The sequence below is a fragment of the Pleurodeles waltl genome, chromosome 8 (genome assembly GCF_031143425.1).
Source record: "Pleurodeles waltl isolate 20211129_DDA chromosome 8, aPleWal1.hap1.20221129, whole genome shotgun sequence".
In the NCBI taxonomy this organism is placed as follows: domain Eukaryota; kingdom Metazoa; phylum Chordata; class Amphibia; order Caudata; family Salamandridae; genus Pleurodeles; species Pleurodeles waltl.
In genome coordinates, this window is record NC_090447.1 from 311728596 (window position 1) to 311746425 (window position 17830).

Below are 17830 nucleotides of genomic sequence, written 5' to 3' on the forward strand. Positions count from 1 at the left end.
TTGACCTCTGTGGAGCGCAGAAAAGAATGTCATGTATTCCAGTTGCAATTGAAATTCTGTGTAAAAGTGTGTGAAGGGGTACACAGATGTCACAATACTTAAAAGGCAAAAGTAAGGGGAAATAAAGTGCTTAAATGTCCAGTGTATGGTTTCGGGTGTTGAAGTGAGGGAGATGTTAGGAAGTATATTTGGAGAAGTGTGAAAAGAGTGCTGAAGTGGAAATACATGAGATTCAAGATTAGCAGATAGGCAATCTGTTCAGAGAAGGACATAGGTATCTAACTGAAGGTCAATGCTCAGTTCACAGGCCTCAATTATATTTAATTCCCAGTCTCACAATTTCAGAATTGAAACATTTCTAATGTTAATTATTTATAATAAATTGTTGTTACCCATGGAACTTAAACAGCTAACAACCATTAACAAAGCCAATAATGCTGGCAGGTTTTATGTGTATGTCACTAGTTGTGTTATATATCTGGATGCAATCACATGTCAGAGGTGACCCAAAATACTGGTAGGGTGGCACACTAAGGGGAATCACAGAAATGTATTTTACATGTTCTCATTCAGAGAACCTCCATTTTTTCATTCCACTTAAAGACCCTACTGCATATATTTTTGTATAACTGACTGCAGTCAGCAGCTGTGGTTGCTTCCCGAAGCCTGATTAGTGAATTTGTTTCTAAAGTCGATGCTGCATGCAGTGCAAGACACTTGGCAAGCACACATGTTAAAGGGCCTGAAGTTGTTGCGCTATACAATTTGCACATTACAGTAACTGTTGAACATATTAATGCAGTAAGATATGGGGCAGTTTTTAATGTGTTTAATATTTCAGAACTATACATTCCTACTGCTTTTTAAACCTTAGTTTCAGACTAAATAATTTGCTTTAAAATGCATAATTTGCTAATCTTTTTTCAATTTCTTCTCAGGAGGAAGACCATCCCTCCCCAAATCCCATGTTTTTCCGTTAAAATGAAGCTCCTCGCTACATAAGAAGTCATACCCAACTTTTACACCCCACTACTTTCATATCCCTCCAGCTGCCACTGCTGCATCGTGATGTAGTATCCATTTTCAGTTTTTTCCTCAACTTAAGCATGGTTTGGGTAGTCCTGTCAACAGAGAGGCGGTTTTCCAGATTCTGAATGCTTAGATGGAGAAGGCCCATTGCCTTATTTCTTCTCTTTTGCACTTCTTTAATTCCAGTCTTATGGAATTGTGGTTGTGGATGTACTGAGGGCCATCCAAATGGGGTGCTTGTCAGATGATATGAAGAGCTCTGGTTGTGAGTGCTTAAACATGACATCTAACGTAGAATGTTCTGTGTTGCTATTCAAACATTATCAAATTGGCTAAACACACAAAGGAGGTAATTGCGAGTTTGGCGGTCCCAGGACTGCCATATTGTTGGCGGCGGTTGCATCGCCGACGGCCTGGAGGTGAAGACTGCCAAATTATGACCATGGCATTGTTCCCAATAGAACCGAGCCAAACTACCGCCAGTACTGCCAGGAGACGCTCACCCTCCTGGGTAAGCGGGCATGGGCAACTGGGTGGGGAGCAACTGGGAGGGCAGTGGTAGTAAGGTAGGTGGTGGACCAAGATAGTGCTGAGGTGGTCCCAGATGGGTCCGCCACCGCCAGGGAGTGTCCACTGCAGGAGGAATCCAAAGATGAGGTGATAGATCCGGTCTCCCCGTGTCACTCTCCTTGCCCTCTGTCACCCTGGGTCCCTAGCTGACACTGGTGCCAGCTTCATGGGTCCTATGGGCTGCTGCTTCCCCACTTGCCTGTGCCCCTTCTCATTTGCTAGACAAAGAGAGAGGGAGGGAGGGAGGGGTAGAGAGACAGACGGGGGAAAAGGGTCAATATATACCGCCCATAGACACGGCCAAACATGTTAATTTGTGACAATACATATCATAGCTAGGCAATGGCAATTGGCATTACACTTCATCTATAACATGTCTTTACACGTTACTTATTCCCACACCTGTATGCTATCCCTTACACCTACATTAATACTTAAGTAGGACAGCACTACTAGAGTCAACCACATGATGCCACCCAAAGCCCTTTTAGCTGGCACAGCATGGCCTTGATGCACTATCAATGGTGTGCCTGAATACACATCTTAGCTCTCCATACCCCTTTCACCCATAGGATGTAAAGCTGACTGAACACACATCAAACCTCCACAGTAACAACACCTGAAAAGTCCATGTTCTCTGTGACATGTCAATCATAGTGAAGACAACTCCACTCACAGATCACACTGCTCCTACCTGTCATATTAAATGGCTGGCCACTCAGTACAGTGATGCCATAATGGAGAACAACTCTGAGGTAGCCAATACAAGTCAGACACCCAAACAGTTCACATCTGATGTGCACCATGTGAATCTGTGGTTTTGCCATGTGATCAGTCAGACTCTATCACAGAGCCAGTGCAGCTGACACCCAACACATATAACACTACTCAGCACACTGCTGAGTACACCAACAATAGGCCATGTACTACATATACCACATCCATACACATCCACTGAGTGCAGTATCACTACAGAAGTACCACTGGAACACACATGTGAAACTCATGGACCACTTACAATGCCACCACAAATGCAGGTACACAGTTGTACTACACACCATGACAACTCCAGCCTTGCACACACCATTCCACATATGACACAACCTGTCACAGAGACCAGACAACACACATCTCAGAGGGTTAAGTTTAGCATTCATTAGGCACAAATTGACAAACACCACTGGCTGTACACCAATTACATATCCCACTACCACATGAGGCAGACTGAGGATACTGAATCCAAATTGTGAATCACATCAACACGCCATGTGTCATGCAAACCCAAACCACTCATTATCTGCCACTACCTATTGCCCAAGCCAAGCTGTAATAGTCACAGGCCATAAGCTGTGCCCCCAAATTTGCATCTTGACATGATGTAGGCAGTTACTCAGCATTGCAGCATAGGAATTGCTAGGGCTGTGTCATACATGCCATGTACACACCATGGTGGCAAAGTGAGGATCACCCAGGGCACTTACCACCTCTAAAACCATCCCATAGGTTTGAGGGCCAAGTATAACTCCTAGGAATGCATGATCTGTGCAACCAGGCCACATATATTCTACATATTGCAGTATCCCAGTTTGGCTACCTACAAAAACCCTAAAGTCAGCAGCTCACTCATACATGCCTAGTCAGCTATCAGGCCTATACTCCTGTCCCGTGAGGGCCATTTCGGTGGTGGAACTCTATTGGCAGCCCCACAACCTGTCAATACCAGATACAGTACATGATGTACATAGTCCCAGTGATAAAAGGAGAATCACATAGTAGCATTTACAGGTTGGCAACACAGATGGGAGTGGCCTGACACCTCAGAGCCACTAATACAGATGGATGGAGCTGGTCATACACAATCCTTACGGTGATCCAAACACTCATCCATTGCATGGCCAGGATGGAGTCAGACATGTGCCTATGTCCTCAGTGCATATCCATATTACAGACATGGAGAGGAATGGAAATGTGAGATGTACATCCACTAACAAAACAGCATGGCACCATATCTACTTAAGATACTCTGCCAGGTTGCCAAATACCAGTTATCAATTGACGATGAACAAGTAGCATGAACGACAATGTCAAATTGCCTGCAGTGAGGCACCCAATACCACTTAAGGCCAGCCAAGTTCCAGTATCCAGCCAGTACTCACCCCACTGTGGTGCTGTGCTGCCTCAAACACCCATCCACCTGAGGGTAGTCCACCGCCAAAATGTGGGACATTAGGGGGGTCAGGGTCATTTGGACCCAGCGTCTCACGTCTTCCCAGCGTTTGCGACAATGGGTGCTCTGCTGGGCATGGACTCCCAGGGTCCGCACTTGCTTGGTGATGGCATGCCAGATCCCTTTTTTCTGATGGGCGTTTACCTGTATGGGTGACACAGACAGAAGGAGAAAGTCATGTAGGCTGGCACCATACCAACAGCAGTGGACTATAAATACCAGACTCACCAAATGGCCACACATTCCCATTGTCACGGTTTGAACACCTTAACTCCATGCACCCTGCATGCATGTACTCCCAGACTGCCACGCTTACGACATTCACCCTCACACACACACACCCCTATCACACATGACTATAGCATTGGGCTCACCTGCTCCTCTGGTGCCCCATACAGCTGTCCACACAGGGGTACGACTCCTTCCACCAGCTTCTCCAGTTCTTCTTGGGTGAAGGACGTGGTATGATGGCTCCTAGAGACAGTACCCAGCAGCTCATGTTGTGGAGGTCTTGCTTGCAAGAGTGTCAGGAGTCAAGTGAGCAAGGCTGCAAAAAATGGTGGTCGTAGCCACTGCATACAGGACCGTCACAGCCAGCGGTGATCGCCATTGGCCCCAGTCCCCCATAGGCAGCAATGTTAACCAATGAGAAGTACCACAGTGGTTGCGACCGCCTACCACGATGATGAAATACTCTGGCAAATGAGGTCACTTCCAACTGTCCTGTGCAGCAGGCAGCTGCCATTTTATGCACATATCATGCTTTACTGCACCAATGCAGGTTTTTGTGATCAGAATGCGGAGCAGCCCTATGTTGTGGCATCAGGGTTAGGCTGATACATGTGACATTCACGACACAGTGACGTCAAATGGGCTGTTGTCACATGACGTGCATGTCCAGTTGCTCGGAGTCTCGTAGGTGGTGTAACCATATAGGTATACAGCATGACTACATACATGCTCAGTGGAGGACAACTCAGTGTACCAGATATGGTACATTACACAAGTGTTGTGTGTCACAAACTATTGATCAGGGGTAGCAATGTGCAGCAAGGATGGTGCCCATGCTGCACAGCATGCCCAATATACTGTGTGTCAGCAGTGCGAGGCATGTCTACAGTGTTAGGTGTGTGCGATGAGGACATGTTCTCTTTCCTAGATGGCCTTTCAGGAGGAGATTGAGACATGCACCAGTGTACCATCCGCTAGTCGACCTTGCAACCCTGGAGGAGAGGTATATCACCCAGACCTATCGTCTGAATCATCACACCATCATGGATCCTTGTATCCAGTTTGAGCCTAAACTCTTGCCTGCCATACGTAATCCTTATGCCATCCCTACCACAGTCCAAGTTCTGTCAGTGCTACACTTTCTTACCACAGGATCCTTTCAGAATACAGTGGGCTTGGCTGCAGGGATGTCACAGCCCATGTTCAGTCTTGTTTTGAAGGATGTACTGTGTGCTTTCTTGAAACACCTGGACAGCTACATCAGGTTCCCCCAATGATCGGATTTGGCCTATGTGAAGGCAGACGTCTATGAGATGGGACACATGTGAATGAGGCCAAAGATGGCATCCATTTAGCTTTGGTCCCTCCCAGAGCCAATGAACAGGTGTATAGAAACAGGAAAAACTTCCACTCCATCAATTTTACAGGTGGTGTGTGTGCAGACCAGTACATCTCCCAAGTGACAGCAAGTTTCCAGGATCTGTGCAGGACTCCTTCATTCTGACGAACAGCAATGTCTCACACATGATGGCACATCTACAGAGAGAGAGGGCTTGGCTCATTAGTATGTATGCATTTGGATGTGTGTTTCTGTTTCGGCACCTGTCATCACAATCTTCCCTTTATCTGTACCTGTATTGTAAAAGGTCCCACCAATGTGCACACAAGTGACTCTTGCTATCCTATACTGGCTGTTGACACCATTGAGGTACCCTGCCATGGAGGGGGAGCTCCGTTTCAATGAGGCCCTTGGCAGGACAAGGCATGTAATTCAAAGGACATTTGGCCTATTGAAGGCAAGATTCAGGTGCGTAGACCTATTGCTTTGGTAATATTTTTGGCATGTTTTTGAGTTTACTTATTTTTTTTAATATTGGCAGGTTAGTGGTTTGTTGGTGAGCCAGGTGGAAAGCTATTTTAACATGTATTTTGTGTTTTTTATATTAAAAAAAAAACAATTGGTTGCTTAGATTATTATTTATGTAAATAATTTAATTGTTACATTATTTAATTGATATTTTGATGTTCATTTTTTCTTTCACATAGTTAGAGTATCAACTATTTAAATTATTTAATTGACAAATTATTTAATTAATATTTGTAAATTGATAATAAATTTAATTTAGTAACTTCCATATTAATTATGTAAATTATTTGTTTGATAAAATTCGTTAGCTATATTCGAATGTTGAATTGTTTAAAGGTAATTGTTTTAAATTTTTCTATTTGTCGTGATTTATTTAATCTTTTTTAACATTATTTCATTTTTATGGGTTGTTGGAATTGTAAGGGAGTGGTTTGAGAAGTGTTTTACTATTTTGAAATGGCAGGTAATGTTTAATTTGGTTACTATGTTTTTGAAAGCACAATTTTAACTTATTTGATTAAGTAATTTTTAAAATTATTTCATTGTGTATAGAAATTGATATTTTTATATTTTAATGTATTTGAATTGATTATTTTTAGAAGTATTTATGCTATGATTTTTTAAAGATATAGTATAATAGTTATTATATATTATAGTCTTTCTGTATTGCTGTTTACATTGGAATGGGAATATTCAATCTGATCCCTACCATTACCTTCTCTACTGTTGCTTAAGTTGCAGTGGAAATAGCAAATCTGACCCCTCTAAAATCCAACACTTTCTCTACTGCTGCATAGTAAATCTTGACCCTTCAAATGCCAACCCCTTCACCAATGTTTCTTAGATTTGACTGTGAATACTAAACCTGATCCCCCACAAAAAAAGTCCAATTCTTTCACCACTGCTCCCGAAGTTGGAGTGGGAATAGTAAATCTGACCCCTCCAATGTCCAACACTTTCACTTATGTTGCTTAGGATGGAGTGAGAATAGTGAATCTAACTCCTCCTAGCCAAAGTCCTAACTCGTTCCTTACTGGTACTTAGATTGAAATAGAAATAGTAAATCTGACTCCTCAAAGCCAAAAACCTTCCCTTCCGTTGATTAGAGTGGAGTGAAAATAGTAAATCTGACCCCTTCAAAGACCAATGATTTCCCTAATGTAGCTTAGGGTGTTATGTGTATAGAAAACTCCATCCTTCCGAAGCGCAACACTTTCCTTACCATTGTTTAGGTTGGAGTGGAAGTAGAAAATGTTATCCCTCCCAATGTTAATTTGTTTGGCATTTTTTCTGGCAATTGGAATGTTAATTTTGTTTTTTTTTGTTTATATTTTTTGTAATGGAGTTTCATTGTTTGACATTTGTTTCCATTTTTTTGCACATTAGTTATGATGTATTATTAAAATTGTAAATAAAATGATTTAACAATTATATTGTATATATTTATTTTTTTGTCATTTTTTATTATAAATTTGTATTAAGATTTTGTAGTTTTTCAAACATATTCCTATATATTTTTACATATTTATTAAATGTATTTTTAAGTATTATATATAGTATTTAACCATATCTTTATTATTTTCATTTGTAATAAATAAATATATCTTTAAAGTTATTATACTTTTGAATATATACCTATACTTATCTATGTAGCCTCAATTTTTAACACCACAATATTTTGTAGACAGTATTTTTGTAGTTTACATTGCAAATATGTAAACTCCATAGTTTACATTTACATTGTAAATATGTAAACTCCATACTTAGGACCACAATATTTTTGTATTGCGATATTTTTGGTGTTAAAATGTTGTCATATATGAGAATAAAGATTGACCTAGGTGATTGAAGTCTAGAATATATTGCTCCCAAAACTAAGAAGGCTTTTCAAGCTGGCTGTGTTCAAAAGTGCTACAAAGTTGCTCCCATTGCAACCCAACACTTTAAAAAACACTGAAATATTATTAATCCTTATGCAACAGGAGTGAACAAAAGAAACCCCAGACTGTGACAAGGAAAAGTAGGATTCAAGTAATTAAGATCACCAGTTAGTAAAAAGTGTCACAATCATCCCACACACACAGCGGACTGCTGTTGGAAAAATACATCTTCATAGATGACAGAGTGTGGCCATGCTGTGCTGTACAACCACCTCCCCCCTGCCTGCATGACCATCTGACATTTCTAGCAAGTTGTCTTTCATAGAGAGGATTGCTTTCTGGGAGGTTGTAGTAGGTGAGATTCAAGAAGGGAGAGGTACCCCCTCCATCAGAGAAAACACTGGAGGGGCACCTGCTTTGAAGGAGTGTGTAGGAGAGTCAACTGAGGTACCAGTAGGTTGAGGGCTGTGTGGAAATGGCCACTGAGCTGGTTACAGGATACTAGAAAGATTCCTCCAAAATCTCTACTGAAGAGACATTAGAGAAAGACTGCTAGACAGCTTTGAGGTGGCCTTGGATGATTATTTCTGTGTGTGGCCAACAATGCCCATCGGCTTGCTCCTTCTCCTTCACCACTTTCTGCTCCTCCTCTCTCCATCTTCTGCAGTGCCAGCTACTGATATAGCTGCTTGGAGAAGGACTAGATTTTCTCCTGGGATTATCTACCATCCACTGCTTGTTGATGGTACCGCATCATTGTCAGACTCAGCCGCAGTCCTTTTTGTGTTCACTCCCAGGTATCTTCTTTGACAATCTGGTGCTAAATCAGAGGTCGGCTTCCTTTCCAAGCTCCCTAGGAATTGTGAGCTTTAAGTCTATAAGGTGCTGAATGTCATTCCAGCAATTACATCTGTAAAGCAGTTACTCAAAATGTGCTCTTGCATCATCAAATTATACAGCCCATCATAAATCTTTACTGCCATTTACCCATTCATCCAGTGTTTTACTGGACAAGGAAAAAAAATCCTTCCTAGACTAGTGACTGTTTATGGGCATCCTTGAACTTCAATCAAGCCTTTTAGAGGGTCAAACCAAATTTGCATTTGGGGGCCTCGTTCACAGAGACATACCTAACCTGGTCAACTGCATCTAAGGACAGCAGCATGTCCCTTCAGCAAGGGGCATGTGCTTCCTCAGTGTAACCCCTCAGCCCTCCTCTGGGACACTCCACACATTCAAGGCCATTTTATAATTTGGAAACTACTTATCAATGCCTTTCCCCACCACATAATTAGGCACCAGTGGCGCAATTTCGAGTTTGGCTGCCAGGAAAGCACGTCCACCAAACTCCCTACAGGGTGTCCACCGCCAACGCGTCAACCTCCCTGTCAGAGTCATTATGAGTTTCCCGCTAGGTTGGCAGGCAGAAACCTGAGTTTCTACCTACTGGCCTAGTGGGAAACAGGCTACAGAATTGTCTCCAGCTCGTATTAGAGCTTGCAGCAATGCTGTAGCCAGCAGGTTGCACCAGCACCCTCGCAATGATCACTGTCCGCAAAGCAGACAGTGAACATTGCAATGGTGCTGTGCAGGGGGGGCCTGCACTGCCCATGCTAATTTCATGGGCAGTGGATGGGGACCCCTGTGGCCCACTGCACCTGTTCTTCACCAGCCTTTTCATGGCAGTGTTACAGCCATGAAAAGGCTGATGAAGAACGAGGTCATAATCCGCAGGGCAGTGCTGCTTGCAACGCTGCCCAGGCGGATTACGTTCTCTGCTACAGCCAACCCGCCGAGATCCATGATCCTGGCAGAGCAGGCGGTTCCCGCTTAGAGTAACCGCCAGGGTTGCAATATGGTAGTCTTAAGACTGCCACACTCGTAATGACCCCTCAGGTCTTTGGGATGTGGAGCTTATAGTTGCCTCTACTAGGCACTTCTGAATTGATGCCTCCATCTTTACGATACTCAGTGAGACTGAAATTCCATCCTTCTCGGGCACCTTTCAGGAGCCAATATGACCTTGGGATCTTCTAAGGTCACCTTTTTCTCCTACAACGAAAGTGTGACTGCTGCCTATTTCTTGTCAGTGACCAGGGTTGCACCTGCCTTCTTCTCCTGAACTGCCAGAGCTGGCTGTTTCTTCTCCAGTGCAAAGGCTGCCAGTTTTTGGAGATCATTTTCTGCTGGAGATACAGTAAACTTCCTTTGTCTAAAAAAGATATGTGCATTGGGAGTCCTCCCACACTAATTACCCCCCTGTAGTAATTTGAGCCTTGCGATTGTCCCTGGGTTTTATAAGGGGAGGCAAGGTGCTCATTCCTTCTCCTATCTGGGACCCAAACTGTGGATTTCTCTGCCTGCCTCACTTAAATCCTTTAAATCTTTAGATAATAAAAAATAATTCTTAAAGAATTGGCTCTTCTAATTCTTCTATTTCAATCCTTTCAGAGATACTCGAGTGGGGTAATGCCTTTGGGATAGCCATGTGCTTTATGTATTTACATAATAATAATAATAATAATAATAATAATAATAATATCCCAGGAGCCAAGGAAGCAATTTTATTTTAAGTGAGTATCACAGATGTGCCATAACTAGTAGTCTCATTGGTGTCTGGTCCATACTTGACAGTCTTCTGGGCTTGGTTAGGATGGAAGAAGCCTGCTAGTTCATATCACATGATGCAAAGGCCACTCTTTCCTAGCTATACTGTCCTTTATCAAGATAAAGCAAGCATGGACCTCAAATTACTTGAAAGAAAACTGAATGAAAAAGTGTATACATGAAAACCTACATAGCATGGCATTTTGAACTGAATCAGCTCAAGGTGCTTCCTGGATGCATGTGGTCCTGAATAAGGGCCTCATTACGACTGTGGCGGTCTGAGGACCGGCACACTCACGTTTACAGTCAGAGCGCCACACTTCAGGCGGTCCAACTGCCCAATTACAACCCTGGCGGGCGAACATGGTTCCCAACGGCATGACGGCAGTCAGAACTGTAGTCAGCTAGGGTGGCGCTGAACTCAGCGCTGCCTGGCTGATTAGAAGTCCCATCACTGCCTGGCTTTCCATTGCGGTGTGGTTGGCATGGAAAGGATGGCAGTGAGGGTGTGCTGGGGGGCACAGGGGAGGCCCTGCACTGCCCATGCACATGGCATGGGAAGTGTAGGGTCCCCCTGCCCAGCACCATTGAAATACACACTGTCTGCATTGCAGCCAGTGCATATTCCGAGGGTGATGGTCGGCCCCCTCTGTGCTTCAAGATAGCATTTGACTCCTTTAAGGGAGGTGAGTGCTATCTCGTAACAATGTTGGAATGCTCTACTGCAATGTTCCCACCGGTCAGACCGGCAGGAATATTGTAATAGGGCAGGGGGGATGCCAGCGCCACGGTGGTGGCTTCCTCCACGTGAGTTTGGCAGTCCCATGGTGAGGTCCTCAGTGTGGTTTCCTCTAGAGGTGATGATAGTTGCATTTGCGTAGATGGTTCTAGGAAGCTTACTAATCAGAAACACCTACAAACAACCATGTTCCTCAAACCCTATATAATCAATAGGTCACACTGGAATCACTTCATTCCAGTTGTTCTGATCACTTATCCTTTACCCAGCTTTGCCCATGATGTGGCATTGAGTTTCTGTGTGACTGCAACCCTCTGTATCCCCCACCATGATGCACTGCATCTATACACATTCTATATATGCCACAAAGCATTCTGCAGCAGTTATAAGGTGGTACATGAAGTGAAGCGGTACCTAAAATAAACTTACTAACTTCCATTTAGCATATCAGTATGTCTGAGGGAAGACAACAAGCCTTAACATAGTTTAGTGGATCCAGGAGTGTATGCATGTATTTGTATTACCGCTTCTAAACATCACAACATTGATGCCAAGCCATTGCATACATATCCTGATATTCTTTACAAGCAACACGATTATACTGCTATATTCTACTGCTCCTTTTTCGGCCATCCCACAAACCGATAGTGAGTTAAAATATGAGTAAATGCGCTTATAATGAACACATTAAATCTTTTACTTTAAATTAACTCTTCTATTGCAGACTCCTCATAGTGACCTTGGTATCGCACTGAAATTTCATAATTATGCAATTAAGGAGAAGAATGTTAATGGCTGCGAACATGGATGGTGGAAGATTAATGAAGAGATGTAAGTGTGCGTCTCTGTATTTTGATTAAAAATATATATTGATCAAAGCCCTGCATTAAAAAGTTGGCTTTTTAGCATTTTAAACAAACCTTGAATAATTGTTTTTTAAAGTACTATAACCTTTGAAGCCAATTTATTAGAGATCAGAATGTGCAGTTAGGTATTCTCATGAAAAAGGGAAAATTTGAGAATGTCCAGGATTAACCAGCGTGCATCTGGGTTAGAAAAGATACGGGACTGAGCTTTAGTATGTCATGCTTGACTCACAGTATTGAAAACAGCTACACAAGCACAAACTCACTTCCGCAATAAGTAAGTCGCACCAGAGATATACCTGTCACTTGTTGCTTTCAACAAATGTGTTGGACAATCAAATCTAAACTGATCTCAGTACTTAATCACTATAAACTGGTCTCAAATTATTCAGAATTCCTTGAGCAATTTATGTAATAATTGCCGAATGTATTAAGCATCACACACACACACACACTTCACATACGATGCCACTATAAAGGTCCATGGACATTTCACAAGTAGCTGAAGTTTATAGGTGATGGTTTTAGATTATTAGCCGCCATTGAAAGAACTCTGTTTTGATGAGACATTTAGATAATCTTTGTATCAATGTATATGTTTCCCATTTATTATGGACCAGGGAGTTCACAATATTATGGCCCGCATTACGACCCTGGCGGTAGGTGATAAAGTGGCGGTAATACCACCAACAGGCTGGCGGTAATTACCACCAAATTATGACCATGGCAGTGATATCTCCCATAGACAGCCAATGTACCACACCGACCACCAGGGCGGAAACAACAGTCACCACGGCTGTAGCCGCCTACTGCCAGGCGAAAGACAAAGTACCGCCCACCATATTTTGACACAGGAAACCGCCACCTTTTCCGGGGTGGTACCAACGACATTAAAAGCCTGGCAGAAACAGAGCACAAAAGTCAAAGGACTCACCATTGGAAACACATGGAAGAACCACACCACCATGGAACCCGAACCGTAAGTCTTCCCAATGATCTTCTACGTTCTGCTCCACCTGGAATACCAACGCCGGCGAAGATGACGACGGTGAGTACAGCCGCCTAGCACACAAGGGAGGGTGGGAGGAAAAAGAGAGTGACACACACATGCATAATACACACCGACACACACCATACACAACCAGCTGCATTACGAAAACAATTTGACCCTGAAAAGCTGCAGAATAATGCAAGGACAACAGGAATTAGCAAAAGTGATTTTAATCAGTTCAACAAAAAAATCAATAATCTGATTTGGCCATGAAACAGATATGTACACTTGTATAAAAAAGGGACACTGCCCAGTCCATAGTTCAAAGAGCCCACATGGCCACAGGGCACAGTCCCAGGCCCAACTTGAATCCTGCCCAAATCCGGAGAGAACACTGCAGGGGCATCAGTTGTCAAATAGGCTGGAACCTCAGAGGGAGGTGGGGGGGCACTTCAGCCGGATACTGGAACAAGCCCACTGGTCCTGGAGGGGGAAAAATGCCCATTGCTTTGTCCTGGGAAGTGCAAGGCCACAGTCTCTCAAGTAGGTGTCTTGTCCACTGGTTCTGGAGGGGGCAACATGCGCTGTGCTTTGTCCATAGGAGTGCAAGGCCACAGTCTCTCAAGTGGGTGTCTTGCCCACTGGTTCTGGAGGGGGCAACATGCCCTGTGCTTTGTCCTGTGGAGTGCAAGGCCACAGTCTCTCAAGTGGGTGTCTTGCCCACTGGTTCTGGAGGGGGCAACATGCCCTGTGCTTTGTCCTGGGGAGTGCAAGGCCAGTCTCTCTAGTGGGCGTCTTGCCCACTGGTTCTGGAGGGGGTAACATGCCCTGTGCTTTGTCCTGGGAGTGCAAGGCCACAGTCTCTCGAGTGGTTGACTTGCCCACTGGTTCTGGAGGGGGGTAGCCCGCACAGTAGCCCCTGGAAGGTGGACTACATGGCGTCCACCAGTGGCGATGGCTACACTGTGGTGGTGGATGGGGGAGGCTCCTGGTCAGCCCCTGCACTCTGTGATGGCTGCACTGTAGTGATGGTTGAGGGAGGCTCCTGGAAGCCCCTGCACTCAGCCACGGCTGGCGGTGGAGGCCCTGTGACAGCTGGTTGGTGGTGGCAGTGTTTGGCATCCGCTGGCGTAGATTGCCTCCTCTCTTACTGGTCATGGGTTGGGGATCCCTTACCCTTCCAGGCAGGGGTGGATGGGCTCTTCCCCCTTCTGCCTGATGGCCTTCCTCTTCCCCTTCTTTCCAGCTGGTACAGGCTCCTTCCCTTCTTCCCAGCTGGTGTAGGCTCCTTCCCCTTCCTCACAGCTGGTGCAGCCTCCTTCCCCTTCTTCGCAGTTGGTGCAGACTCCTTCCCCTTCTTCGCAGTTGGTGTAGACTCCTTCCTCTTTTTCACAGCTGGTGCCGGACTCTTCCCTTTTATCCTAAGTTGTGATGCCTCCTTCCCTTTCAGTATTGTTGGTCTGGTATCCCTACCACCACGAGTAGGTGGTGCTACCACTTTCCCCATGGACTGAGGTGCTGGGCTGGGTCCTTGCTACCCTGCCCATACGTTCAGGACAGGGAGAAGGGGTAGGGAAGAGGTCAATCGTGGAAAGGAAAAGCTTTTTCGGCATGTTGCGGTGGGAAGAGGGAGGAGTAATGAAAGTGGAGGATGAGGGAGTGGTCATCGGAGGTGTATGCCTGCTGGATTTGGGTGCAGGTGCATGGGCTGTGTGCTGTTGTTAGGTGGATAGCTGTTGGGTGTCTGAATAATTGCGTTTGTGTCCTTTAGGAGGGGGGACAGACACCGTGGGAGAGGACACGGGGACGATTGCATGGATGTTGTGGAGGTATCTGCCAGTGAGGTGTGTGTTCTGCTTGGAATGGTGATGATGCTGTTAGTGGATATTGATGTAGTGCATGCAGGTGTGAGTGTAGATGTTACTGGGTGGGAGGAGGAGGAGGAGACAGTGGATGTTGTGTCTACAACTGAATGGTGTTTGTGTGAGTGCCTGTGGGATGAAGTGTGGTGCTTGTGTTTGCCTGTGCCACTCTTGGGTGTTGTCTTGTGTGCATGCACATCTGTCTGTGTGCTTGGGATGGGCTGGAGTTGAGTAGGGTGGGACTGGGAAGTGGGAGTTGGAGGGGGGACGGCTGAAACAGGGACAATGGCTGCCATCAGAGAGGAGTCCAGAGCCTGAATCGATCTCTGTTGGGCCGCCAATCCACCGTGAATGCCCTCCAGGAATGCATTGCATTGCAGCATCTGGGATGCCAGCCCCTGGATGTCATTCACAATGGTTGATTGCCCTACAGAGATGGATCTCAGGAGGTCAGTAGCCTCCTCACTCAGGGCAGCAGGGCTCACTAGGCCAGGGCCTGAGGTGCCTGGGGCGAAGGAGGTGCCCACCCTCCTGGGTGAGAGGGCATGGGCAACTCGCTGAGGGGCTACTGGGAGGACAGTGCTGGTACGGGGGTGGCGGCTGTACCTGCAGCTGGGGTGGTCACAGAGGTGTCCGCTACTACCAGGGAGCTCCCATCGGAGGAGGTATCAGAGTCTGTGTTGTCCCCTCCAGTCTCCGCCGTGGTGCTCCCCTCACCCTCCAACCCACTGGTTCCCTCAGCATTGGTGGACTCTGCCTCCAGGGTCCTGTGGGATGCAGCTCCCTCTGTCGCCGGTGCCACTGCTCCTCCACCAGATGATGCTAATGCACATAAGGACAGGATGGCAAAACAAGAAAGGAGAGGAGACAAAGGATGCATAGGGTCAATGACTGCACCCACACCACTGTTGGCGTACACAGCACCCTCACTCACAGAGAACAGGCCGATGCACTATGCATGGCACTACCAGTGAAATGGCTAGTCACCAAGGAATGAGGAGGGGCACACAGGCCAACTGCAGCACACCTGGGGCCCACGCACCCCTGGCCAGAAGTGAATTCTAACAATCTAGGTAAGCAGTATTTTACATTCAAACTCTTAACCACCAGAGAACCTATGCTGCTATGTCTGGCCTGGCCTGGCCTAGGGGCACCCAAGAACACACAACCACCACCCGGATACCACCCCACCAGCCGTAAGTTGAATGATAGCCACTGTACTCACCCCCTTGTCGCTGCTGTGATGCCCTTATGCGCCAATCCAGCTCAGGGTAGGCCACCGCCAGTATGCGGACCATCAGGGGGTCATGGTCTGAGGGGCACCCCTTCCTCGTTGGGAGGCCATCCCCAGCTGGGCCTCCACGGTCTTTTATGCCCAGAGTCTCAGGTCCTCCCATTGTTTCCGACAGTGGGTGCTCCGCCTGCCATAGACCCCCAGGGTCCGCACCTCCTTGGTGATGGCGCGCCATATTCCCTTCTTTTGATGGGCGTGGACCTGCAGAGGCACTAAACACAGGAGAACACATTTGACAAACAGTCCAGCCTGTCACACAAATGGCCCACCATACCCGTTTGCATCACCATTGGCACACACATAGGCCAGCCCAGCCCACAACATGTACACTGCCAATAGGTCATCCACCCACCCCCCTTACACGAGGCTTTCACACACAACTCCATGCATTCATGCCCCATGCATCGTGCCCACAGTGTACCCACCTGTTGGTCTGGAGGCCCATACAGCAGTCCGTACTGGGATAGGCCCCCATCCACTAGTTGCTCCAACTCCTCAGAAGTGAAGGCTGGGGCCCTTTCCCCAGTCACATGGGCCATGGTAGGTTCCAGACACAGGTCACAGCAGCACATGCAGTGTAGGTCCTCTCCTATGGAAGGTCAGGAAACAAGTGAGGAATCAGATAGAAAATGGTGGTCACGTCCCCAGCGATGCAGACCGTCACCGCTGGCGTAGATCCCCATTGGCCACTGTACCCCATAGGGCTCAATATTAACCAATGAGGAATAGCACGGTGGTTCACGACCACCTACCGCCACGGCGCACAACGTCGGCATCATTACCGCGCTTCCACCTGTCCCTCCATACAGGACACGTGGTCGTCATTTCAGGGGGGGTGAACAGGCCTATCGATATTTGCTGTGCCACAGGAAAAATAGGCACGTACTTTATAAATTACAGTGTCCCATAACATGTTTGCACAATGTGGACTGCTGTTCTGGCTCTATTGTTCAGTCTGTGTCCCTTAGATACTTACTGCTGTGGATGAATAGGAGATGGAGACATACTCCCGTGTACAGACCCCTGGTGGACTTGGCTACACTGGAGGACAGGCACATAATACTGACCTATAGACTGGACAGGGCCACAATCACTGAGCTGTGTGCCCAATTGGAACCTGACCTGATATCAGCTATCCGTCAGCCCACTGGGATCCCCCCTCTTGTGCACGTTCTATCAGTGCTCCATTTCCTGGCAACTGGTTCTTTCCAAGTGACAGTGGGTTTGGCAGCAGGAATGTCACAGCCAATGTTCTTATTCGTGCTAGCAAGAGTCTTGTCTGCCCTGATAAAACACATGTGCAGCTACATTGTTTTCCCCCAGGTTGAGGATTTGGCCACTGTGAAGGCTGGATTTTATGCAATGGGACACATCCCCAATATAATTGGGGCAATTGACGGAACACATACTGCATTCGTACCCCCCTGCCAGAATGAACAGATGTTCAGGAATTGTAAGAGTTTCTACTCCATAAATGTGCAGATGGTGTGCGTGGCGGACCAGTACATCTCCAACATCATTGCTAAGTATCCAGGGTCGGTGCATGATGCCTTTGTCCTAAAGAATAGCAGCATCCCAAATGTGATGTCCCAACTACAGAGGCACAGGGTGTGGCTAATAGGTGAGCCCTGGTTCCCACCTAGTATATGTTGGTGTATGCCTAATGT

General features: G+C 46.1%; 1 protein-coding gene across 1 annotated transcript in view; it reads left to right on the forward strand.

The window, feature by feature from the left end:
* The window catches only part of TMPRSS7 (transmembrane serine protease 7), a 694472-nt gene that overhangs the window by 319691 nt on the left and 356951 nt on the right, over positions 1-17830 (forward strand). Inside the window, exon 10 of the mRNA XM_069203470.1 lies at positions 11875-11981. Coding sequence (XP_069059571.1) covers positions 11875-11981 — 107 coding nt within the window. The remainder of the gene's footprint in view (positions 1-11874; positions 11982-17830) is intronic.